This window comes from Phaseolus vulgaris, chromosome 3 (genome assembly GCF_051622355.1).
Source record: "Phaseolus vulgaris cultivar YP4 chromosome 3, ASM5162235v1, whole genome shotgun sequence".
In the NCBI taxonomy this organism is placed as follows: Eukaryota; Viridiplantae; Streptophyta; class Magnoliopsida; order Fabales; family Fabaceae; genus Phaseolus; species Phaseolus vulgaris.
In genome coordinates, this window is record NC_143500.1 from 41,954,854 (window position 1) to 41,979,329 (window position 24,476).

At 30.8% G+C, this 24,476-nt stretch overlaps 3 protein-coding genes across 3 annotated transcripts; 2 read left to right on the forward strand and 1 right to left on the reverse strand.

Annotated features, from left to right (window-relative positions):
• Window positions 1–5,888: 5,888 nt before the first annotated feature.
• Window positions 5,889–10,618, forward strand: MPB2C (movement protein binding protein 2C). Its single transcript, XM_068608448.2, has 5 exons — window positions 5,889–6,186; window positions 6,407–6,490; window positions 8,446–8,778; window positions 9,457–9,675; window positions 10,185–10,618. The coding sequence occupies exons 1-5, from the start codon at window positions 6,019–6,021 to the stop codon at window positions 10,353–10,355; spliced, it is 975 nt and encodes a 324-aa protein (XP_068464549.1). The 5' UTR covers window positions 5,889–6,018; the 3' UTR covers window positions 10,356–10,618.
• A 5,632-nt stretch (window positions 10,619–16,250) lies between these two features.
• BASL (breaking of asymmetry in the stomatal lineage) lies at window positions 16,251–17,311 on the reverse strand. The gene is made up of 3 exons (XM_068605576.2): window positions 16,935–17,311; window positions 16,551–16,840; window positions 16,251–16,442 (listed from the first exon to the last, which is right to left on the reverse strand). The coding sequence occupies exons 1-3, from the start codon at window positions 17,238–17,240 to the stop codon at window positions 16,334–16,336; spliced, it is 705 nt and encodes a 234-aa protein (XP_068461677.2). The 5' UTR covers window positions 17,241–17,311; the 3' UTR covers window positions 16,251–16,333.
• A 2,641-nt stretch (window positions 17,312–19,952) lies between these two features.
• ASPGA1 (N-terminal nucleophile aminohydrolases (Ntn hydrolases) superfamily protein) lies at window positions 19,953–21,769 on the forward strand. Its single transcript, XM_068608449.2, has 4 exons — window positions 19,953–20,247; window positions 20,340–20,573; window positions 20,672–20,758; window positions 21,101–21,769. Exons 1-4 carry the CDS (start codon window positions 20,086–20,088, stop codon window positions 21,584–21,586), a joined length of 969 nt encoding a protein of 322 aa, XP_068464550.1. The 5' UTR covers window positions 19,953–20,085; the 3' UTR covers window positions 21,587–21,769.
• The last annotated feature ends 2,707 nt before the right edge of the window (window positions 21,770–24,476 follow it).

Genomic DNA, 24,476 nt, shown 5'->3' on the forward strand with positions numbered 1-24,476 from the left:
TGTGGGCTCATTTGGACGAGGTTCTGTACTTTCTGGCTCAGCTGCAAATCCATGTTTGGCAGAGATGGCATCAAAGTCTAGTATTATTAATGCTATGTTTGATTCTGTTGAGCATGCCTGTGCTGTTGCTACTTCCATGGACTCTTCAACCATTGTAATACCTCATGCTCTTGCACAAGTTATTAAGGAGCTATGAAGACATTGCTACCTAAAGTGTGAAGAGATTCAGAATTTGTAAGCATGTTTTACTTCTGGCTGATCAATTTCAAATATAGCTGTTTGTTTTACCGTTCAAAGGATGGTTCAACGCCAATCCAGCGTTTAAGGGTGCCTCTGAAAACAGTTTAAAGGTTTGTAACTGGAAAATCTCACTTTTCAAAACTTAACTTAGATCCAAATTCACACTTACTTGACTCATGGTCAACTGCACACAAAGATGTTCGAAGATTATACCTTCTTTTGAACTTCACACTTAAAAAAAAAAATCTACCTTTTTTTCACCCTTTATCTTTAAATTTCTATGGCTAAACATGCACAAACACTTCGTGCAGACACATAAAAACGACTTCTCCATCTAAAATAATTGGATGTGGGGCTAGCATTGGCTCCCTTTTTCAAAGTAGGAAATATCTTAAAATCCTTATCTTATTTTGGGGAGAAAATATCTTCTCAATTGGTTATTATGCATTAATGGGTGGGAAAAAAAAAAGTTGCATGACGACTTCCAACCTCATGCATAAAACGACATATATCTAGTCATAAATATGGCAACGCCAAGAGAATTTACATGATCACCACTAGCACCCTATGACACCATGAAAGTGAAACATGGAACCGAAAAGTTTTGCATGTCTCACACTACACAAAAGATAAATGTCCCGGGCAAAAGGATTTGAAAATGAAACACCTCTCCCTCTGGCTCTGTGTTGATTAGAAGAATAAAATATCAATTCTCGTGTAAATAACCAAGCTCAAAATGTAAAATTGCAGCAGGGTAAATATGTCTTCCACCATTGATACTCTCATTATTGTCCTTTCACCATTCTCACCGGCCTTTCCTTTGAGAGGGTATCTGTTCGTGCACTTGTATTTTAATTTGTCTCGGCTATTCATATCGCATAAGTAAGTACTATTAAAACTATAAAAAAGTTATTATAATTATGGTTTTTTTAGTAAAAATAAAATAAAATAGAGAGCGAAAAAGATATAAGAAATAAAGAAAGTGTTTGGTAGATTTAAAACAAAAGATGAGAAAAAAAAATTAAAATACATTTTACAAATTGATTTTTTTTTTCTTAACCCAGACACATTTTGATTTTTTTTTTCTTAACCCAGACACATTTTTTTTATTCATTTATACCAAATAGATTCTACATATTCAGATATAAAAACCTATAAGCATTGCTTCTTGAGAACTAAATATGGACTTTTAGACGGTTTCTATTCCATTACAAGAAAATCATAAAATAAAAATTAATTTTAGAGACAAAAAATAATTAGTTATTATAGTGACTAAATTAGAGACTATTTTAGGGACTAGCTAAATTTTTTGTTTCTAAATTAGTTTATATTATTGTTAAATGATTTCTAAATTGGTATTTAATTAGTAACCAAAGTTTTTGCTATCAAATTTAGAATCTAAATAATTGTTAGTTAAAACCTTGGTAGCTAATTAAATACCAATTTAGAAACTATTTAACAATAATAGAAACTAATTTTAGAAATCATTTTTTTTAGTTTATAAAATGGTCTCTAATTTAGTTACTATTGCAACTAGTTATTTTGGTCTCTAAAGATTGGTTTCTATTTGATGATTTTTGTGTAGTGTTCCTGTATAGACTATCGACTATATCCAAAGCACAAAAAAAGAAACACAAGTGTATCAACTTCTATCTTTTTCCTCCCTTGTTTTATGTTGTTCACGTTGGTTAACCTTCTTTTTTTCTCTTTCAGTTCTGGTCCTAGGTGTTTTCCCTATCATTCTTAAGTCCTTTTTTTTTATTTGTATAAACATGTATAACACACATATATGTAATCATGTCTTATATACTTTTAAGAATAACTGTATGATGCATATAACATATTGTATCCAATATATGTATGGTATCGATAACACGTATCATTAATATGTGCTTCATAATTCACTAGTTGAGGATGGACTAAATGATTTGTTGTAGTTAATTTTATGACGCACGTTCAGATTTTGTTACATAAACAACGTACGATGTTAGGCGAGATAGAGGATCTATCCCTCCCAAATCAATCTGCATGTCGATCAAACCTGTTGATTTGTGCGTTCTATGTTTCACCTTAATGCATATGCATATGCATAACTTTACCAACATTTGAACTTTGTTGCTTTAATTTTCGTGCAGAGAAAAGACCAGATATTCTATATCATGCAGCTTATGAATTTTAAGTGAGGGGTGTGTAATTGTGTAAGCAAAAACACATACTATAACGTCTTAATAAACTAGAACACCAAATTAATACAAAATGTCGTACTTTGATTTCAAAATCTTGTAAGTGTTGTGTTAAGAATTAGGACTTTCTCTGATAAATTTATCATTCTTTTATCATTTCGGAGAGAAAATACCAAAAGAATTTTTTTTAGAAAATAGCTAAGTCATGCTTGGAAATCATAAACATAAAAAGTTTTAGATATCTCATCATAAATAGACTATATATAATTTATGGAGTTAGTTTATCCAATAAATCAATGGAAAGTCATGCGTTTGTCATTTATAAAGAGTAAAAAGAATTTTGAGATAATGTGAAGCTTATTGGATATATGCATAGAGAAATATAGAAATAAGAAAAAACACATTTGAATAATCATTTAATCTCGATTACTGTGTCATGAATTTTAAAGACATAATCTATTGTTACACCCTCAGCCGTAAATATAGATTATCTTTAAAAAAAAGGGTTATGTTACACAAGTAGTATGGTTGACAAGAATTTTAAAAACATTAACAAAAGGCATAATACTCACATAAATATTTTGTGACAAAAAGTTTACAATTGCATTGATGAGTTAAAATATTGTTTTTAATATATGTATGTGTGATTTTATAAGATACGACAGTTAAAAAGGTCAAAATTAATTAGCACCAAAAATCAAAGTGACAAATTATTTTACATATTTATTTTTTTAAAATGATACAAACTTGACTTAGTGAGGCAACTAAAAATTAAATCAAGCCATGTTATTTCTTTCTTCGTTATTAATTTTTTAAATAATATTATCGTCTTAAAAAGTCAAGAATTACCAACTTTTGGGTCTAAAGTTTTATCTTTAAAATAAATTTTATTTATAGATTTTTTTTAAAAATAAAATTTACTTGTGTCCATACAAGATAGAAGTGAGCTTGAATGCATCACTCCTTACACACGTTATTTATGTTTGTAATGTGTCATTTGCTCTAGATTTACAAGGTGGGGGAGGTACTTGCAAGGACACTCCAACACTCAAGTTAGTTTAATGTATTAATGAGTTATAAATATTATTGAATCTAATATTAGAGATGACAAAGCGAGGCGGACCATGCGGGCTTGCCCGCAACTCGATGAGAAAAAAATGTAGGACATGTTGTCTATTTCAATCCACTGACTCGCTTAAGCACACTCCGCATAATCTGCAGCCCGTGCGGGATGGGCTGACCCGCATATCCCGTGTATTTTAAAAATTAGGAATTACTTTATGCACCTCCATAATTCCTTACAGTAGCCTCGTATTATAAAAAATTCTAAAATTATCCATTCCAAATTTTACAATCTCAAATACAAAATTGTATTATGGATTTGTGCAATCTGAAATATAAATATTGTACAATCTGAAACACAAATTTAACTTTCAGATTCTATAACCTATAAGTCTTTGAATTTCACATCCTTGAATTAAAGAAAAAACATTCAATGAAAAATATCAAATGATAATTGGAGTATTTTTTTAAGTATGAGGTGCAAGAAGAAAGTGATGGAGGTGCAAGAAGAAACTACCTTCAATCCCTAATTCATAACATCTTCAATGATTTTATAATATTTAATAGTATTTTTTTGTCTTTCTAAAATGGATAGATTATTCAGGTTTCAATAGTCATCAAAGGTTAAATGCAATAGTGAGACGTTAGTTTTTTTTATAATAAAAATTAAATATTATTTAGGATTTTATATTATTTTTTAAATTAGAATAATAATCATGTGTCTACATGTTAGGGGTGGGCCGTGCGACTCGATGAAAAAAACACGGGGCGGATCGTTTAGGCCTGCCCCGTATAACCCATAGCCCACGCAGGCCAAGTGCGAGGCAGGGCGGATTGGCCCGCATAACTTTAAAATGTATAATTTTTTTTCTACAACTCCATATTTTCTTCGTGTAGCCTCATAGTTTATATTCTGAAATTTTTAATAACATTTTATTACACATGTTTCATGAAAATAATATTATGAGACCATTTATCTAATGCATCTAAATAAAAAAAATTCAAAATTTGTATTTAAAAAATTATTTTTTTAATAAATATTTCTTATGCAGACTGACCCGCAGGCCCGCGGGCTAACCCTTATGCGGGGCGGGTTAGAAAAATCAGCCCACAAATTTTATGCGGGACAGGCCAACCCGACCCACTTTTTGTGGGCCAATTGCGGGGCATGTCAGCCCGCATTGCCACCCCTACTACATGTATTACCTTAAATCGTAGTTATCTTGGCCTTGGGCCACCTGACAGGTCAGACTAATCGGTATATGACCGACCAAATCCGAAACGGTATAATTTTGAATACTCTAATTCTAAAGTAAATTAACTTTAATATATATATATATATATATTCAAATAAATGTTTACTTAAATTCTTATTTTATATAACATTTTTTTTCTTTTAAAAAACTAGTCCGTGAATTAATCCTTATTCATAATTTTTTTATATGAAATTTTTATCCTATAACCTCTTTATCCTTATTAGATGGATTAAAAATTCAATACATTGATGATGTCTATAATTTCTCCTTCTCTTTTATCTCTTTCAACAATAAATAAATAAATAAATAAAGAATGAAGTATACAACTATAATTAGCCATAATTTTGCATATAATGTAACTCTTGGCTATGCACAACGTGACATTTTCGTCCTCAGATGCACGATCTTCTTTAATATGGTACTAGGTAAATTTGATTTTATTTAGCAAAATTAAAGAAAGGGTATACAAAAGAAAAAATAGAAATTCGAAATATGCAGTAAGATTGACATAGTCATCAATACTTTCTCTTGAGGGCGAAAACTAATTAGAGTCTATTTTTCTCCCCTCAAATTTTAATCCCTATAAAAAATTTCAAATTAAAAATAATATTCTCAAATAAGAGATGCAATAATTTTCAGTGAAGGTATTTTGTTGGAAGATTATATCCACTTAATGTAAAAATATAAGGTTAATTTAGTAATAAAAGTAAATGGAAATGTCAAAGTAAATAAACTAAAGTGCTTATTACCCCTAAGTGTAGCTGAAGTGTCACAAAAAAGAACAACTAAAAAACTAAAACACGTTTTTATTCAAATTAAAAATCCCAAATTAATTTTTAATTTAACTATGTCTATAATTTTAGAAATTTGAAATGAATTTATTTTTACCTTCTAAGTTTAAAAAAGTTCACTACAGTTTCTCAAATTTTTAAAAATATGGTTAAAAATTTTAAATGCTGAATTTGAGATTTTAAAATGGTTTAAAGAATACATTTTTAGCATCTAAAATTTAATATTTTGAGATAAAACTATATTTTTTTTGGATATTAGAACTTTTTTTAATTCAATAGATTAGAATTGAATATAAATTAAAAAATAGCAGGCGTTTGTAAGAGGAAGGTGAAGGGGCATTTCTGTGATTTAAAGATGAATATCCGTTGTTTTGTTTTGTCTGTCCAGAGAGAGGAGTGAGGCATTTTCAAAGTGCAGTCACCTCAGTGTCTTTCTCTCTCTAGCTTTCTCTCTCCTCTCCACTGCAGCGAGAAGGGAAGAAGAAAATGCAGCATTACGTTGATTTGCAGGAGAATTCGGAGTTGGCTGAAACCAATTCATGGCTTTCATCCAAAGAGCACACGTTAGCGTCCGGTGCAGCGCCCAATACCAATTTGGATCGCGTCCTTTTCAACGATCTCGTCGATATTGTCCCTCTCGTTCAGTCACTTATCGTAAGCCACTAACCCTTGAACCCTTTTCGTTCTCGTTTCTTCTGAATTCAGGGTAACGCAAAAAAGAGGAAGATTTTGATTTTGTTTATGCGCAAGAGGAAAAGGAAACAACAACAACAACAACATTATTGTATTTTATTTTATGGCGATCTTTTGACAATTGGTGTTCTTGAATTTACATTTAATTATCTTAAGTACTGTATTGCTTAATTATGATTAGGATCGTAAAGCGAGCCGTTCGTTCACGCGGCGTGGTTCCATGATCTACACCAAGACACCTACAAGAGAATCGTTGTCTAAAAGAGTAAGACCGGGTCACTTTTTCCCTCTTTGGTTCTTTTAATTTTTTTGAATTCTTCTTCGAAATTTCCCTTTTTATTGGGTTTATTGTAATCTTACATAAATCTTGTTCTACATATTCAATCATGGAAGCAATTAGGGATTTCGTTCCGTTTTGGCATTCTATCATGGCACTTGCAATCAAGGCTGTTTTACTTATAGAACCTCCGTAGACCTGACTGATAGGTGCAACTCGTTAACTAATATAAATAAATATGAACAATTTATAAATGCCATATATGCATAAAATAATACTTTAAAATATATAAATTATTCAACATCTCAACTTCATAATAAAGAAAAGTAGCAAATCATTATGATGAAGTATGACAGTACTTTAGTGCTAAATAAAGATTAAACTACATAAATAACCAAATCAAATCATTTAAGGCCTAATAAATTATTGTAGGGTCAATGAAGGGCAAAGTATACATTTGATTTCGAACTTCTTGACTTGCTTCAAGAGTTTATGCGACTTTACATAAGTTTAAAGAGTTTATCCAAGTTTACTTATAAAAGAGTTTGATTGGTAGTTAGTTAACTTGTTTTCTCTACGTGGGTAGTAAACGCCTAATAAATAAGAGTTAACTCAAGAATTTGACAACCTTGCAATGATACATACAGACTTGTTTTTGTTGTTTCCCTCCTTCTGTTTAAACTCCCACTTGAATCTGTCACACTGCACTTGCAGTTATCAATATTGGCTGAAGCTGTACCTAATTTTGAGTCTCTGGTATTAATACAAGTATCCTTGTGTGGCATGATTTTGCCTATTCTGTCTGCGTTAGATTTATGAGTAGTTCCATGATGGAGGTTCTATATGAAAAATTGTGGAACTACCTATTTCCTCCTCAAGCACAGATGCCATAAAAGCTCTGTATATTTCCAACTTACCACATTGGATACATTTTACTGCTCCTTAAATGCATGTTGTACATGTCTCCATAATCATAAGTTAATGTCTACCCACATTTACTTCTGGGAAACTTTTGTGGATGGGTTTGAATATGATAGTTATTCATGTAAATGGTGACATATTTTGAGTGACATAACAAATCTGTATTATTTTTGTCTCTTCAATCTCCTGATTTGAAACAATAATGTAGTACTAGTGATACTTGTTCAATTGAATATGAAATTTAATAATTTTCAATCCTTTGTATGTTATGAAAAATATTCGTGCATTGCTGACTGTCCTTTTTTTCATATTATATTTAGAATACGTGCTTGTGTATCGGACCTTTTACATACTTCAGCACTTAATTGAATCACTTTGTTTGAATAGTTAACTTCCCCTTTTTGCCCTTTTGTTGAACCCATGAGTATCCCTATTGGTTTAGGCCCTTTGAATTGCTTGGGAGACTAATCCCTATTTGACCATGTTAGCACATGGGTTAACGGCCACTTTACAGCAGCTGCTTCCTTAGAAGTTGAGATTCAAACCAGGTGGTTGACACCACTACCACCATGACTCACTCTGTGAAAATTGAACCTTCGGTAAGATGGTGAGCAGAAAGCTCTTTTTGTTTATAATGTGATATAATAATTTTAGATAACACAAGTGAAGGATTGCTAGGCCCATTGGTATGATGTAGGATTTTGTTATTCGAATCCGGAGGCTTTTCTGACTGACCATATATTGTCTGGTATTATGTCGTTCAAGTAACCTTTAGTCCTACTTCCAAATGTTGAAGGTCAATTTATAAATATCTGTACCAATTTCTTACTATAGATTGAACTTGCTTATTGCTGTTATTTTAGTTTTTTCCCCGTCTTGTTCTTATGGCAGTCGTAACTATTCTTTTGAAAGAAAAATTTCTCATATAAATGTTAAATTTTCTGCTCATAATGCATTATGATCGAGTGACTGACATTTCTTTACTGTGATTGTTGTACTGAATCATTTACATCCTCTGATAGGTAACAGATTCTAAAAGTAGGAATGTTGCGCAATCTATTCCTGCCAAAAAGAAAAGGGATCATGGAGAAAAAGAACAAGGAAAAAATGTTGGCAATGATGCTGATGGTTATTCCATGTTTTCTTCAAGAGAAGGTGAAGAGTTGGGTGTGTTGAAGGAGCAGGTAGAGGAACTTCAGAAGAAATTGTTGGAGAAAGATGAACTTTTAAAGTCAGCAGAAAACACGAGAGACCAGTTGAATGCTTTTAACTTAAAACTTGATGAGCTGAAACACCAGGCTTCAGAAAAGGACACTTTACTGAAGTTTACTCAACATCAGCTCTCTGATGCTAAAGTAATGATCCGCTTCTTAATTTTTTTCCCATTAGTAATTTGGCATAAGGTCTTTCTATATCATTTACGTTAGGCTAGTTTAACTCTTAGACTTTATGATACCTATTGACTTAATACACACGCTTCATACATATATATCTGGAACATGATGCTGGCTTTTGAGTTTTATGTTTAAAGTTTGATTCAATAATTCTGGTGTATTTTAGTAGGCGAATGCTTAAGGAATGTTGGAAGGCTAACAATTGCAACGAGTTTAACTTTGACAGTGTTGATTTTGTTTATGATTCTACTTAAGTTTTTGGTACGGTTAAAAATTTGACGTGTGTTGCCCCACAGAAATTTTTACTATAGGTTTATTTGGACTTTATGAAACCTCAATCATAGAATGCATTGAAATAAAATGCTAGTTCAGATCTTATCCTGCCTTATCCAATTTAGTTTGTGATTGATAATATATAGGGGGAAGGAACGCTCATTTCCTTGGGGAGGGGGAGGTTTTAAAGGTGTTTATTTTATTATCACAAAATGTTAGTTGTTAAATGTTAGTTTTTGTTAGCCGGGATTTAAACGCATGACCTTTCTATTCCTCCCTCCCGTCCACTTTTACTGCCAAGCCAACCTTATATCCCCTAGGGATAAAGTATTTCTTTCACTTATTAACAGGTCTCCTTTTCCACAGATTAAGCTTGCAGACAAGCAAGCTGCTCTGGAGAAGATACAATGGGAAGCGATGACATCCACCAAGAAAGTAGAGAAACTTCAAGATGAGCTAGGTTCCATGCAAGCAGATATTTCATCATTCACATTATTACTGGAAGGATTATCAAAAACTGACACTGCAAAATACACTGACGATTATGATGCGAAGCCTTATGATTTCAGTCATCTGCCTAGTATTGTGAGTTTATGAATGTTTTTCAAATGTACACAGCATATTTTTCTACATGCTGCTATATATGTGGTAACAATTTCAACACAGCACTATGATTTGGATTGCCTTACTGGTTCAAGATACGTGAATAACTTGTTTATCGATGCCCGTGGCTTCCACTTGTGCATGCTTACAAATTCAGTGATTCTATTCATTCTTTTCTCTTTAGTTAAGGGGTATTTGGTAAGAACTGCATCATCAAGTCGTACGAGACTATACATTTATACCTTCTTTGGTAGAATGAAAATAGGAGGGAGAGAGTGAAAACAATACTGGTTGTTTGGTTTATTTCTCGTCTGTTTTATGAGCCTTTTCTGTTTCATCCATTCTACCTTTTCTGTTTCGTCCATTCTACTTCTTCCTTATCTACCAAATGGACTCTTAGTGTATATCTTTGTTTTCTAGAACAAAATTGTGTTAGTATGTAGAAATATCTAATCCTTGGATGTTGACCTTTTCAAGTAAACGTTTAACAGGATGATTTGGACGAGATGGACTTACAGGAAATGGAAGAAGCAAGAAAAGCTTATATGGCTGCTGTTGCTATTACCAAGGAAAAACAAGACGAGGAATCTATTGCGGCTGCTGCTAATGCTAGGTTACATCTTCAGTCACTTGTTTTCAAATCCAAAGATTTTAACCTGTAAGGTCACTAGTTTTTGTTTGATGTGTCTACACGATAGGTCCCTTTAGTCAAAATGGTAAGGTATGTGTTAGAGAGATTGATTTGTTTACAAGCCTGTTTCTGAACAAATATGTAAAGTTGTGCCGTTTATGTGATGAAGTACTAAACGAGCATGTTCAATGAAGTGAAAATGTGTTCTCGCGGGTCTAACTGTATACAGAATTTCACCACATCTTTGGATCGGATTTTTCAAAAGCAGAGTTAATCATGACCTGATTTGTTTTAGTTTCTCTTCGAAGTGGCATGCTGCAAGTTTTCTTCTAGCAGCTGATTCCCATTGACAGTGGTTATATGTATACGTACTACGCACATAGATACTTAGATACATATATACATACATATAATATATATATATATATATATATATATACATGTATGTATTGATTTGTGGACCGTCTTTTTCACATCTGCGAGCTGCTACTGTTACGGCTGACAATGCCAAAGTATGTATAAAATTTGGCTTTTTGTTCTAAAGTTGTTTTCTGGAATATACAAACAGGTGGAAATTTGAAGACCTATTCTTTATTTGATAATACTGTTTATCTTGAATGAAAGAAAGTAATGGATCCTAAAATTATCTTCGGTGATGACTGAGATTACTAGGCATTGTACGTCTTTTACCTCTGTGCGTCTACCCATTTGATGATTATCTATTTTCTCTTGTGTTTATCTATCGACTCCTGTATAACTCGATCAATGACTAATTTGGTGAAGATATTATATAATAATTTAATATTTAATCTCATCAATTGATATAAAAATTAATGTGTATATATATATATATGTGTGTAAATTAAAATATTTAATTATCTATTCATTATATATAATTTCTTTTACAATATTTAACATATAATTTAAATAACATAATTATAATTCAATACTAGCAGGGAATTATTAGAGTAGAGATCTATGAAGCCCAGATACATACGGATAATTTAATAAAAATAAATAAATTCAAATTAATATTGTATTGTACGTAAATTATATGAAAAAGTATAATTTTGTTATATGAAAATTATTAAAAATTTAATAAAAATAAATAAATTCAAATTAATATTGTATTGTACGTAAATTATGTAAATTATATGAAAAAGTATAATTTTGTTATATGAAAATTATTAAAAATTTAATAAAAATAAATAAATTCAAATTAATATTGTATTGTACGTAAATTATGTAAATTATATGAAAAATATACCTTTTCTATGTAACAATGGTAGGTATGCATTCTAATGGCAAAGAAAAAAATTTAAGAATTTTAACATTGGAATCCGAAGGAATTTATTGAATGGACAATTGAACAGTGTGGAAGTGATATTATAATATAATATTATAACTTTGGATAGGTACTTACTTCTCTCCACATGTTCTCTTTTTTTCTTTTCTTTCTTTTTCTGTAATACTTACCACTTTACGTTTTCTACTTGAGTTCAGCAATGTTCTAACTCATATTTATAGAGTTTATTTTTCAAATTATAAATTTTTTTAAGGAAAAAAATATTTTATTTATTCTTAATTTTCTTTTTTATTTCTTGATTTTCTTAAGATTTTTATATATTTTTTTATTTAAATGATTTGTTTAAGATTTTATGATTTTATTTGAGATTTTAGTTAAAATTTTATGTGAAATAAGGGTTTAAAGAGTGGACCGGCGTGTCCAAGGAGTGGACTGCGCCTCCTCCGACGTGTCCTGGAAGAAGGTCGTATCTGGCCCATACAGCTGCGTTCGACATCGCATTGTGCATGCACCCGCCGCATATCCGTGTCGGCAGCGTACTGGAAGCACAAACGGTTCGATTTTTGGCCGTATCCGAACTTCACATGTAGAGATGCTCATACTTTTTCTGTTACATAAAAGAAATGAAACAAACACAACAAGAAAAGTGTACGCTCTGGGGAATTGAGCCGTTTTATTCATGCACCTCTGTTAAAAAATTCTATTTATTTTTTTTAACTGTACAGTTTGAAAAATATTTTCAATATATTTTGAATTATACAAGTAAAAAAATAAATTCAACATTTTTTGTTAATGAAGGGTAGTTTTGGTATTAAAAATATTATGGAGGTGTAAGAAGAAAACGTGGGGATTGAATACCCATTGCATCATCTAACAACACACTAGACGTTCATATGCTTTCATATCTACGATTGGGCAATTACTTTTTCACCCAATCAAATTTGAACTTCAATCCAATTTTTAAATAAAAGGAGGCATGGATAAAAATACATTTTGGATTTTATTTTTTGGAATACGTTTTTCAATTTGAATTTCTGAAACACTTTTCTAAATTTTAGAATTTTTTTTCTGAAATATGTTTTCAGATTTTGTTTTCTAGAATTTTTTTCTATAATATATTTTTTACATTCTAAAATAGTTTTTTAGAAGAGGATTTTAATTTTAGAATTCTATTCTAGAATTTCATTTTAAGAACACAATAATCTATCATAAATTTACTTTTTTGGAATGTAGTTTTTAATTTCTGGATTTTTATTTTCAGAATAAAGGGCAATTTTGAAAATTTAAAAAGTGTATAGAAGCATAAAAGATTGGATGTAGAAAGAATTTGTCCTGTACCTCTTTTCCTTAGTTTTAGTATTTTGCGTAGTATTTTACATTATAAAAATAGAACACTTTATTAAAAATGGTTTAGTTCAAGTGTGTTTGTACAAACGTTTTGGCTTTCATCAAATTTATTTTACACAATTTTAGACATCAAACGTTATTATAAAAGTTTAAAGCTTTTACATTATAAGAAGTTATTATATGTATTTAATACATTCTTAATTGTTGCATATGTATTCAATACATTCTTAATTGTTGCATTTGATTTTTCTATTCACATCGAAAAATGTATGTATTGGTAAAGAGCACTAATACCCCCTATACAAAGGTGAAAAATAATCTTTCATTCCTTATAAACCTTTAAAAAAGGTAATGGCTAATTGATATTTAAGTGCAATTGCACTAAATGCTTCATAACTACCGAATCAATTCCTTCTATAACACAAGCTTATAAATACAATGCATAAATCATAAAGCAAAATTTCATCATAGATAAAGATTTTACCCTTAAAAACCAATCTGATTTCTAGCCTTCCAAATGTTCTATATGATACCCAATCAAAGGATTTCATACTCCAATTTCCTAAAGATGAACCCTCCAAATTTGTGTTGTTAGTAATACTTTTATTATGGTTTAATAGGTAACTCTTCACACTAACCCAACAATGATAAGACTAGGGGTGGCAAAGTGGGGCGGTTCATATGGGTTGGCCCGTGGTCCACTGAAAAAAACACGGGGCGGATTGCTTATTTTAACTTGCTGATCCGCTTAGGTCCACCCTGCATAACCTGCAGCTCGCGCAGGCCAAGTGCGGGGCGGGGCGGCCCGCATAACTTTAAAATGTATAATTTTTTTTCTACACTCCTATATTTTCTTCATGTAGCCTCATATTTTAGTAACATCTTATTACGCATGTTTCATGAAAATAATATTATGAGACCATTTACTTAATGCATCTAAATAAAAAATTCAAAAATTTTATTTAAAAAATTATTATTTTTAATAAATATTTCTTATGCGGGCTAGCCCACATACCCGCGGGCCAGCCCGCATTGCCACCCCTAGATAACACTCATCCCATTGGGAGGTTGAAAATTTGCAATTAAAGAATGGATTATGAAGACTACTCATATAGTAGACAAAAATAGAAAGTCCAATGCATCATTACCGTAGATAGTTCAACTCAAACCCAAGTTGAACCAATTAAGTTCAAAACCTAAGTTGAGTTAAGTTAGAGTTAACTTGAGTTAAAGTCCAATTCAATCTTGAATCGAGTCAAATCAATTAGGTTAAAGTCACAGTTAGTTTGGACTCAAGTCTAATACAACCTCTTGTTAAGTATAGTCAACCCAATCCTAGATTCAGGTATGGTAAATTTGAGTTGGGCTCTTATTGGCATACGACATTGAGCCTATATCGGGTTGGACTACGTTTAATCGAGTTATGTAAGGTTTAGGTAAGACCGAATCTAGTCCGACTAAGTGTAGGTCAAGTTGAGCCAAGTTGAGTCGGATATAAGTCTAGATGAACCTAGGTGGGACCAAGATGGATTGGGTCAGGTCAAACCAAGTCGAGTTTGACCTATTTTTTGTCGTTAGACTCATATCAGGTTGTGGCCATGTTAAGCTAAGTTGAGTCAATCCATGTCAAGTAAAACTGAGTTGACCTATTTTCAGGTCGAGTTGAGTCGGTCTAGCCCCACATTCAATCGACTTGTGTTGGACCAATTCAAATCGAATTCAATCGAAATTAGGTTAGGTTGGACTAAGATTGAGCTAAGTCAACTAACTGGGTTTAGGCCGAATAGAATTCAGATGGGATCAAGACGGACTGGACTCAAGTCATGTTGGGACCGTATCCGACCAATACAAAGATCAAATTGATTAAGTCAATTACACATAAAATTTAATCTAATTGACAAAATAGATTTCATTTAAATTTAATCCAATTTAAATTGAATTTTAAAAAATTCAAATCAATTTGATCTGATCCAGTTAAACTGAATTTAAATTTTGTTTAATCTATTTTATTGGATTTGGATTTAGTTTCGTATTAGATCTAAACTAGATTTTGAAAATATTTTATTTGATATCATATATTGATATATTAACTATGGTTTGTTTTAGCGATTCTTAATGTTTCATTGTTAATTTTAGTTATTTTTCTTATTTTATTATTCACTTTAATTGGGATTCCAAACTTAAAATAAGACATTCTTAATGTTCTTTAAAGTTAAGAGAGAAATTTACAGCTTTTATTTTAAGAGAAAAAACCAATTTACACATTTAAAGGCCTAAACATGTGACAAAGTTACGACCTTGCGGATTCATTTTACTTTAAAATACTATTAGTATTGTTATTATTTTGCTGATAAAAAAAAATAGTATTGTTATTATTGATCCCTGTATAACTCTTATTGAATTGATTAATAATATAATTTATAGGTGAATTCATTGAATTAATCAATTGATCATGTCACATTTTCTTGCAAGATTTATTTAAATATTTTTTTTAATTATCATTTACTTTTATGTTCATGCCATCCACCTGAATGTGTTGGGATTCAAATAAGAATAATTCACACCATAAATAGTAGAAAACTTTCATTTAATTAACATCTCTTTATAATAATATAATAATATTTTAAATTCAAAAATAGAACAAATTTAATTAAAATATTAATTTATTGAGTTATTGAGTTATTAAATAGATTCTTTTACTTTTCACTGTGTCAAAGTATCACCTGAAATTCAAAACTTCTCATACATTTGTCTGACTGAAACTATAAACTTACGTATATTATGATTGGTAAATGTGTTCGTAATTCTATTCCAACCTATTCCTTTGATGGGGTATACAAGGAAACTAATAAGCCCCTACTCAAATTTGAAATGGAATAGTGATAAATAAAATGTCAACAAGAAAAATCCACTCCTCAAAATAAAAGAGATTTCATATGTTCACAATATTGTAAATAGATTTTAATTAAAATTCTTACCATTTATGCATCAGTATTAATTGAATAAATAATGATGAATTTTAATTTTAGAAAAAATAAAAATCTACAAAAGTCATAACTTTTTGAACAATATTACATATTTGATGATAAAATTATAAATGGGACAATTAGTGTAATGAAAAAGACAAAAGATAAGAAAATGTAAAAGTAAAATCAGTTATTATTAGTGTTGTTTGAGAATATAATAATCAATTTGGTAAAGGAAAAAAAAAAAGAGTAGAATGAAGATGAAATGGGAAGAAGTTGTGGTGATTTACTATGAACATGAGTACAATATGGTAGCTGACTACAATCTGGACAAAAGAATTCATTGTTGAGGAAATACAAAATAATAAAATGAAAGAATGTGCAGAGGCATCAGAATCTACAACACTGAAATGTCACAGCTCTGAACTTGTGCTTCCTTAGTTGCAAACCTTCTGATTTCGGCATTTGTACAGGGCTTCCAATCCATTCCCAAGCTAGCCTGTTTTATACCAAAACATCATGTTAATTACTACCATGAATCTAATCTACCTAAGATTATTATTATAAATACACACTTTGATGAAAGTTCCAACAAAATTTAACTTACACAGGGAAGGCAAAAGAACTTCTACTGCCTTCAGTTTGGTCAGAGTTTCTTGATTCTGCTGCAGACCCTTCAGTTCCCTCAACGTGGGAAGCCCTTCTTATGATGTTCCTATGTTTCTGTGAGCCCATGTCTACCATCACTTGTTCCTTTTCATGCAAGGATAGTTGAGGGTGGTGGCACTGAACTACAGAAGCTCCATCAAATTCATCATTACGATGCTGGCTAAAGTTTGATCTTTTGTCATGAATGTTCCAGACACTTCCTTGTTCTTCATCCGCACCATATTTCAGCTGCTAAATTCACACACACCAAGTAACGGAAATCAAAGTTTATCTAACAGCCAACAGCCAAACAGGGTAACCATATATTTTATGATGTGCATACCTTACTCTTCACTGGCCTTGGAGGTTGGTGCATTCCATTGAGACATTTGACAAGAGCCTCAGAATTGACACCTTTGTTCTTTTGTGCGACATCCTTTCCAAAGCAAAACACTATGTAATCTTCATCCTTGGAGAGTGACCAACTTGAATGATCGAACTCATTTCCAATGGGAACCCCACCAACATCTTTGTCCTTTATTATTGGTTTGTTTGCTAGTCTTTTGGTGTTGCATTTGTTGCTCGACCGTGACAAATTGTCGTTGCAGATGCTATTAAAGTTTCTTTCCTCGCTTTTGTTAAATGCCATGCTTTTCTTCACTGCAGCACGAGCGGGTGAAGTCAGTTTGTGATCATCTGCCAGAAGTTCAGAAAATTGTGAGAGAATATGAAATGGGATCAATAAAAGTGAAAATATTGTCATTTTTTTTTTCTCTTATTTGAACTGTATAACAGCAAAATATTAACCAAGGAAATTAGCTTTCTCACTTTACCTAAGGGCATCGAGCAAACAGAGAAACATGATCTGAGTAGGCATGTCATTGTGTGGTTTTGTTCTTTGTCAGGATATACTGTGAGAAAGGAAATATGACTCAGTGGAGACAGATTAAAAATAGGAGAATTTGCTTTAGCATCTGAATTTGGACAAAGTCCTTAAAATCTAAGGGAGTTACAATATTCAATTCACAAGGACCAATGGGGAGAGGGGGGAGGAATTTGACACAAAAACCAATTGTCACACACAATTTCATTTGCCAATTGAAACTGACCAGAAATTAAAAAGAGAATGAAGCTGAAGAAAGGTCATTACATGGCATCTTTTTAATTGCTATAATAAACTCACATAAATTAGGAGTAAACGTACCTTAATTTGTGCCTTAAATTCCTGATCCAACGTTTCATTTCATAATGGATTGTTACAGAAAAATAAATAATGAGAGTATTTAAAGAATGGGTTGATGGGTTAGTTTGGATTCATTCGAATTGGTTTAATATCAGCTTGGGTTGACTTTCAACACTTTTTATATTAAGTTCAATCCAATTTTTAGTAGATTGAGCAAGATTCTGAAATTTTATTTATTAAAAAATATAATTTTCAATAGTCAATCTAATTAAAATAAAATAAAACCATCTTTACAAAAGTTATTCTAAACTTTAAATAAGTGGATAGGTGAAGTTATAACAAGTTTATCCAAATTAATTTAAAATTTTAAAAAATTATAATATAATTTATCCATAAACAAATATAAGAGTAGGTTTCCAATATCATACTAAACTTATTAACAAATATGTATAAAATGAGTTATAATTAAGTTGAAATGAACTCAATTATAAAATTTTCAACCAAAACTAATTGAATTGGATTAGAAGATGGATTAACCTAAGTAAGTGAAAAGTCATACTTGTTGTTGTCTCCTCTTTTTGTATAGGCTTATTGTCATTCACTATTCTTGAATTGAATAAAATTGAGGGATAAGAGATCTTTATTGGGTAACAAATTTTAATCTTTATTTCATATATTTATAACCTTTACATATATCCAAATTCATTATTCATCCTAGATCCTTTTATGATAATAAAGTTGCAAAATATAATTACAATAGTTTTAAAGGTGATTCTTTCTCAAACTAATATAGTACTATTTTTTATAAGAAAACACCCCTTTCATCTTTATTTATTTAAGTTATACTGTTATAATTTTTACTAAATATTATATTATTTAATATCTTTTAATTGAATTATATTTTGTTTTTCAAAACTTACCATTAGATTAAAATCTATTTTCACGATTGAATTTTCAATGTTACCTACAAAAAAGGAAACTTTAAATATTACATACTATTATTAAATATAAATTTATTAACTATAATAAAATTTAAAATAAAATAAAATGTATTTCTGTTACATATTATTTTTCATTTGATTATTTACATGAAAAATAATTTACTTAATTAATTTTTTATTTGAACATTTTATTACCATCATTTAAAAAACATACTTTATACAATAAATTTTAAAATAAATAAATAATAATATAATACTTGTTTGAATTATGTGTATTTTTTTTCATTAGAGTAATGTGATTCATAATAATATTATTTTAAAAAGTTAATATAATACGGATATAGCAAAAAAATATCATGTACTTCATAATACCCAACTATTTTAAAGTGATGAGTACATTTTTAAATGGTTTAATTATTTGATTTAATCTTTTACATCAATAACTCATGTACCCAATGAAGTTGAGACTTCCCCAACTATCAAAATAACGAAGAAATATAACAAGTAGTTAGTAAACAATCTATTTTTTATAGTGTAAAAATAAACCACAAAAAACAACTTACAACTACATTCACATGTGTTAAAAAATAAATAAGAGTTCAAAGATATGCTTGATAAACATAATCACATTTGCCTAATTATTTCTAATAGGAAGAGTGTTATCTACATTTGACACAAGTGTGCATACAAATTAGTTGTCAAAAAAGATCAACACAAAAAATTGAAAAAAAAATGATCTCATTATTTTTTTATTAATTAACTAATTTATGTATTTATTTTAAATATTAAAATAAATGCGGAAATATAAATAAAATATCATCAAATACAGAACATAATTTAATTTGAAATATATTTTTAAAAACTATTTCAATTTAAATATGTGCAAAATAAAATTCTTATAATTGATGTAAGATGTAAAGGAAGTCTTTTACATGATTTTTTTTTTCTTATTTATGTACTCCTATACTATATTTATGCTGCGATCTTTGACAAAATATAAGTAATAATACATTGACAATTTTAGTTTTTTATACAACCACATTACAAATTCTTAATATTATTATTTTACTATTTTTTTATATCATTTAATTACAAATTTATATTTTATTATATATATTTATTTCTAAACCCATAATTATATACTAAGATTCTCAAAGTATCATTTTCCAATTGTAATACGTAAGATGTGCTTATCGACATTCTATTTGGTTCTTTTGTTAAAAGTAAGGAGTGTGAAAGTTTTTTTGTTAAATCCCGTGCGTTTCACGGGTCAAAGTAATAGTGATATAATATTTGCCACTAGGCCGTAGTGTGGGAAGTTAAGAGGGAGTCGTTTTCACAACAGACTACACTCAACAAACAATAACAATATGGGTTGGGCCATAGCTCTACACGGCGGCGCCGGCGACATACCTCTTTCACTACCACCGGAGCGCCGCCATCCGCGAGAGGAAGCCCTCCGCCACTGCCTCCAAATCGGCGTCGAAGCTCTCAAAGCCAAACTGCCTCCTCTCGACGTGGTTGAGCGCGTCGTATGTATCACATCAATCAACATGACAAGTACGTATTATGTATGTATGGTGATTGATTGATTGATTCGTTTTGTGTTTTGGAGTGTGTTTAGGTTCGGGAGTTGGAGAACATTCCGCAGTTCAACGCGGGGAAGGGATCTGTGCTCACTTCTAACGGCACCGTGGAAATGGAAGCTTCAATAATGGACGGCACCACTATGGATTGCGGAGCCGTTTCCGGCCTCACTACGGTCGTCAACGCCATCTCTCTCGCTCGATTGGTCATGGAGAAAACGCCTCACATTTATCTCGCTTTCGATGGAGCAGAGGAATTTGCAAGACAACAAGTTTCTCTCCTTTCCCTTTATTTTCATCGTCATTTATTACTACTATAACTTCAAAAAACACTCGTCTTTCTCCATCATTGTTCATCCTTCCTCTTCAGGGCGTTGAGACTCTGGATTCAAGCCATTTTATCACTGCAGAAAATATTGAAAGGCTAAAGCAGGCAAAAGAAGCCAATAGGGTCCAGGTACCAAATTTTGAAAACAAACATGCATTTACTCTGCTGATATTTTATTTATTTCGTACTATTTTCTAATCCAAACTCGAATTTCTTTTCGTTTTTTTATTAAACTTTTATGCAAATTTAGCTTTATTCTCATTCTCAAGTCGAAATTAAAATTTCATTTTGAATCATCTGTTAATATAGGTTGCATTAAATAGTAATATAATCGCTGAAGTGAAACTCTAATTTTAATTAGACAATATTACTAAAACATACTTAAGAAAGTCCATATAGGTTGTTTCTTACATTAATCGCCTGAAAGTCCTTTTTTTATTCTTCCAACGATGTTGATTCACACATATGTAGATTGACTATACCCAACCTATCCAAAACGATACTAAGAAAGAAACAGCAATTGCTAATGGTGATAGTCAAATTGGAACTGTTGGGTGTGTGGCTGTTGATGGTAATGGAAATTTAGCTTCTGCAACATCTACTGGCGGGTTAGTGAACAAAATGGTTGGCCGAATTGGTGACACACCGCTCATAGGTGCTGGGACCTATGCTGATGCACGTTGTGCGGTTTCGGCAACAGGCAAAGGTGAAGCAATAATACGAGGAACTGTGGCAAGAGATGTGGCTGCTCTGATGGAGTTTAAGGGTCTTTCTCTCGAGGAAGCTGCGACTTGTGTTGTACATGAGCGCACGCCAAAAGGCACTCTTGGTTTGATTGCTGTGTCTGCCAAAGGAGAAGTTGCAATGCCTTATAATACAACAGGCATGTTCAGAGCATGTGCTACTGAAGATGGGTATTCTGAGGTTGCAATTTGGCCTTCTGCCAAAATTGACTGATCTTTAGGCTTTTCTGATTCCCAAGCTTAATGTATTCTGACATTTGATGATGCTTCATGCGCTTATGTCATGCGCTTCATGTGCTACATGGTGAATTTGATCACCTTATTATCATCAGGGGTTTTATAACCATCCATTTCATGGAAGTACAATACAACGCAATTCAGTTGCAAATTACTATAACCTATGCTACCTCTCATAAACTATAACATCAAGTTGTAACTTTTATTAGTGAACCAGAATAAGCATCAAATTTTAATCTCACATGAGATTTCACGTGGACTTTGTCAAGGAAAAACGTTAACCAACACTTCCTATACAGTACTTCAAATTTTTTTGTTAGTTCCCCTTTAATATCTGTCAGTGTTTCCTTTATTATGCACTGTCCTCACAGAATGCTTATTTTTGTTTTCTCCTTTTTCTTTTTCTGTTTTGGGCCAAGGGGGAGGATGGCATTTTTTCTTTGTAACTTCAAAGTTCTTTGTGTGTCAGGTGTCACTATTATATTGTCCATTCTGTGATGAAACTAGGCTACATTTTAAGTTTAGCAGTAAGTGCCAAGTTCAGTTAAAAAACAGAAGTAGCTGAAAAGTTTCGCTAACGTGATAAAATGATAACTTTGGTGAGGTAAGATAGAGGGTTAAAACTATCTGCCATGGTTTATTTCTCCAACCACTGGTTATTTTCGGAATGATGAGATAGATTCATATTAATTTGAATGTATCACTGGTTGATAGTTGATAGGGAAAGTTGTAAAAAATCTCCTTTGTCTAAAATTCCTAGCAATGCAGACTTCTACTGATGCGTGATAGAACTACTACCTTCCGTGGAAGAGATTGCCCTATTTGAGAAAAAGAACAATGTATAAAAGATCTACCTTAAACAGAAGGACCTCTATTAGTTTATCTGATTAACTATGCACCACAGTAACTAGAACAAAAATTGCCACTAAAATGTGACATTTGGAGTTAGGTTGAAGATGAAAGACTAGAATGAAATTAAGACTAAACATTCAATTTAATCTGAGGGGGAATAATGTTTTCATTCATAAAAGAAAGAGAATATGAAATACAGCAATGATTTTTTGTGTGTAAAATAACTATCAGAATACAAGTATAAATACATATGGAAGAAGATAAGTAGTCCCAAACACATGTAATAACGATAACCTTTAAAAAAGAATTCTGATTTTGCACACTTAGTTTGCATCTCTCCTGTGTCTCTGTTTTTTTTTCTTCTTCATAAGGCATCCCACCACGGACTTCGTCTACCATTAGGTGGTAATAGGCATTAATAGGGCCTATGACAAATAATTCTTTAATCTATTAGGGTGTGTTTGTTTCCAAGAGGTAGGAGGGAGTGGAAATTTTTTTGTGTTTGTTTCAAGGATTTTGATGGTGGGGGAGTGGATGGGGGGAGAGGGTGGATGATTTTTTTCACTATTCACAAAATGAAGAGATTTGTGAGGATGATGTAGGATTATTGTATTTTACCTAAATATCCATGTGAACATTTTATTACAATATACAAAAATAAATATTACATAAATTTATTTATTATTTATAATTTTAAAAATATTTAATTATACTATTAATAACAACATATAATTATAAATAATGAAAATAAAAAAATAAAATTATAATATCAACAATATATATAGTTATATAAAGTTACAAATGAATATAATAATAAATATTATTTTCATAAATTTTAATGTATTTAATAAATTTATTTCAATTTAACACAAATATTTTCTATTATATTTTTTAATTTTTTATTAAAAAATATAAGTAATTATGAATATTATATATTAAAAATATTTAATTAATTCAAACCTACACAAAAAAATCATAATTCATTATTCAAATATTTTTTAATAACAAGGGTAAATTTGTAAACTTACAATAAATCATCCTCACAAATCTACTCTATCATCTCTCAATCCAAACATCCTCACATATCCTCACACATCTTCTCTAATTCTCACAAATCCACTTCCTCCCCTCCTCACAAATCTCCTCCTCAATCCAAACAGAGCCTTAGTTTGATTGCATATGTACTGAAAGTTTAACTTATAAAGCATGTCAAAAGTGGTTAAATTTGTGCCTTAATTAATTTAACATGTGATTGAGTTAGTTGATTTAATATATTAACATGCATGACCCTTTTAATCGAACAACGGATTAAGAAGCCTGATTAGGGGGTTGTTAAAAAAAATTAACCAGTTCACACGAGTTGGTTGATCACGTGTTGAACTAAAACAAGTCAACTCAACTTAACTCTCGATCATTTGATAAATTAGAAGACTTGTAGCTCAGCTTAACTTACTACAGGTTAATTAAGTTTGTTCACTTAAGTATATTTTGTACATCTATTTTTAAATGTAAAGTTAAAATGTTCACTTATTTCATTAGCATTTGATCATACTAACAAAATTATATATTATAAAGATAATATGTGAAAATTAAAGTGTGTTAAGAAATAGATTAAGAGTTGAGTTCAATTTAATCCATATTTAAAAAAAAATTATATATATTTTATTTCAAACCAATTTCAACACTTGATGAGTTGGAATGATTTACTACTTCAAAGTCATTTATGACATCTAAATTGAGATTTTAACGTAAAACATATTGATGACTTGTTTTTTTAAAATATTATTTTGTTAAACATTTTTTTTAAGCTATTGTGAATTTTATCACATTTTACTTTTTTACACTATTTTTATTCGAGTTTTGATGATAGTTTGTGAAGAACATTTATGCGAAGATAATTTAGTAGGATGTAAATGTGATTGTAATATGTTTATATTTAGATTATTTACATCAATTTATTGTATTACCTTATTCACCTGGTGGTTTAATTTATGAATTACTCATTTTTCATAAAA

Bases quoted from the DNA above. Each gene is read 5' to 3' on its own strand.
- MPB2C (XM_068608448.2), top strand. From the start codon at position 6,019: ATGCAGCATTACGTTGATTTGCAGGAGAATTCGGAGTTGGCTGAAACC. The intron at 6,491-8,445 runs GTAAGACCGGGT...ATCCTCTGATAG, and splicing joins GAGAATCGTTGTCTAAAAGA to GTAACAGATTCTAAAAGTAG. The intron at 9,676-10,184 runs GTGAGTTTATGA...AACGTTTAACAG, and splicing joins TCAGTCATCTGCCTAGTATT to GATGATTTGGACGAGATGGA.
- BASL (XM_068605576.2), bottom strand. From the start codon at position 17,240: ATGGCATTTAACAAAAGCGAGGAAAGAAACTTTAATAGCATCTGCAAC. The intron at 16,841-16,934 runs GTATGCACATCA...TGAATTTAGCAG, and splicing joins CAAGGCCAGTGAAGAGTAAG to CTGAAATATGGTGCGGATGA. The intron at 16,443-16,550 runs GTAAGTTAAATT...GGTATAAAACAG, and splicing joins AGTTCTTTTGCCTTCCCTGT to GCTAGCTTGGGAATGGATTG.
- ASPGA1 (XM_068608449.2), top strand. From the start codon at position 20,086: ATGGGTTGGGCCATAGCTCTACACGGCGGCGCCGGCGACATACCTCTT. The intron at 20,248-20,339 runs GTATGTATCACA...GAGTGTGTTTAG, and splicing joins TCGACGTGGTTGAGCGCGTC to GTTCGGGAGTTGGAGAACAT. The intron at 20,759-21,100 runs GTACCAAATTTT...ACACATATGTAG, and splicing joins AAGAAGCCAATAGGGTCCAG to ATTGACTATACCCAACCTAT.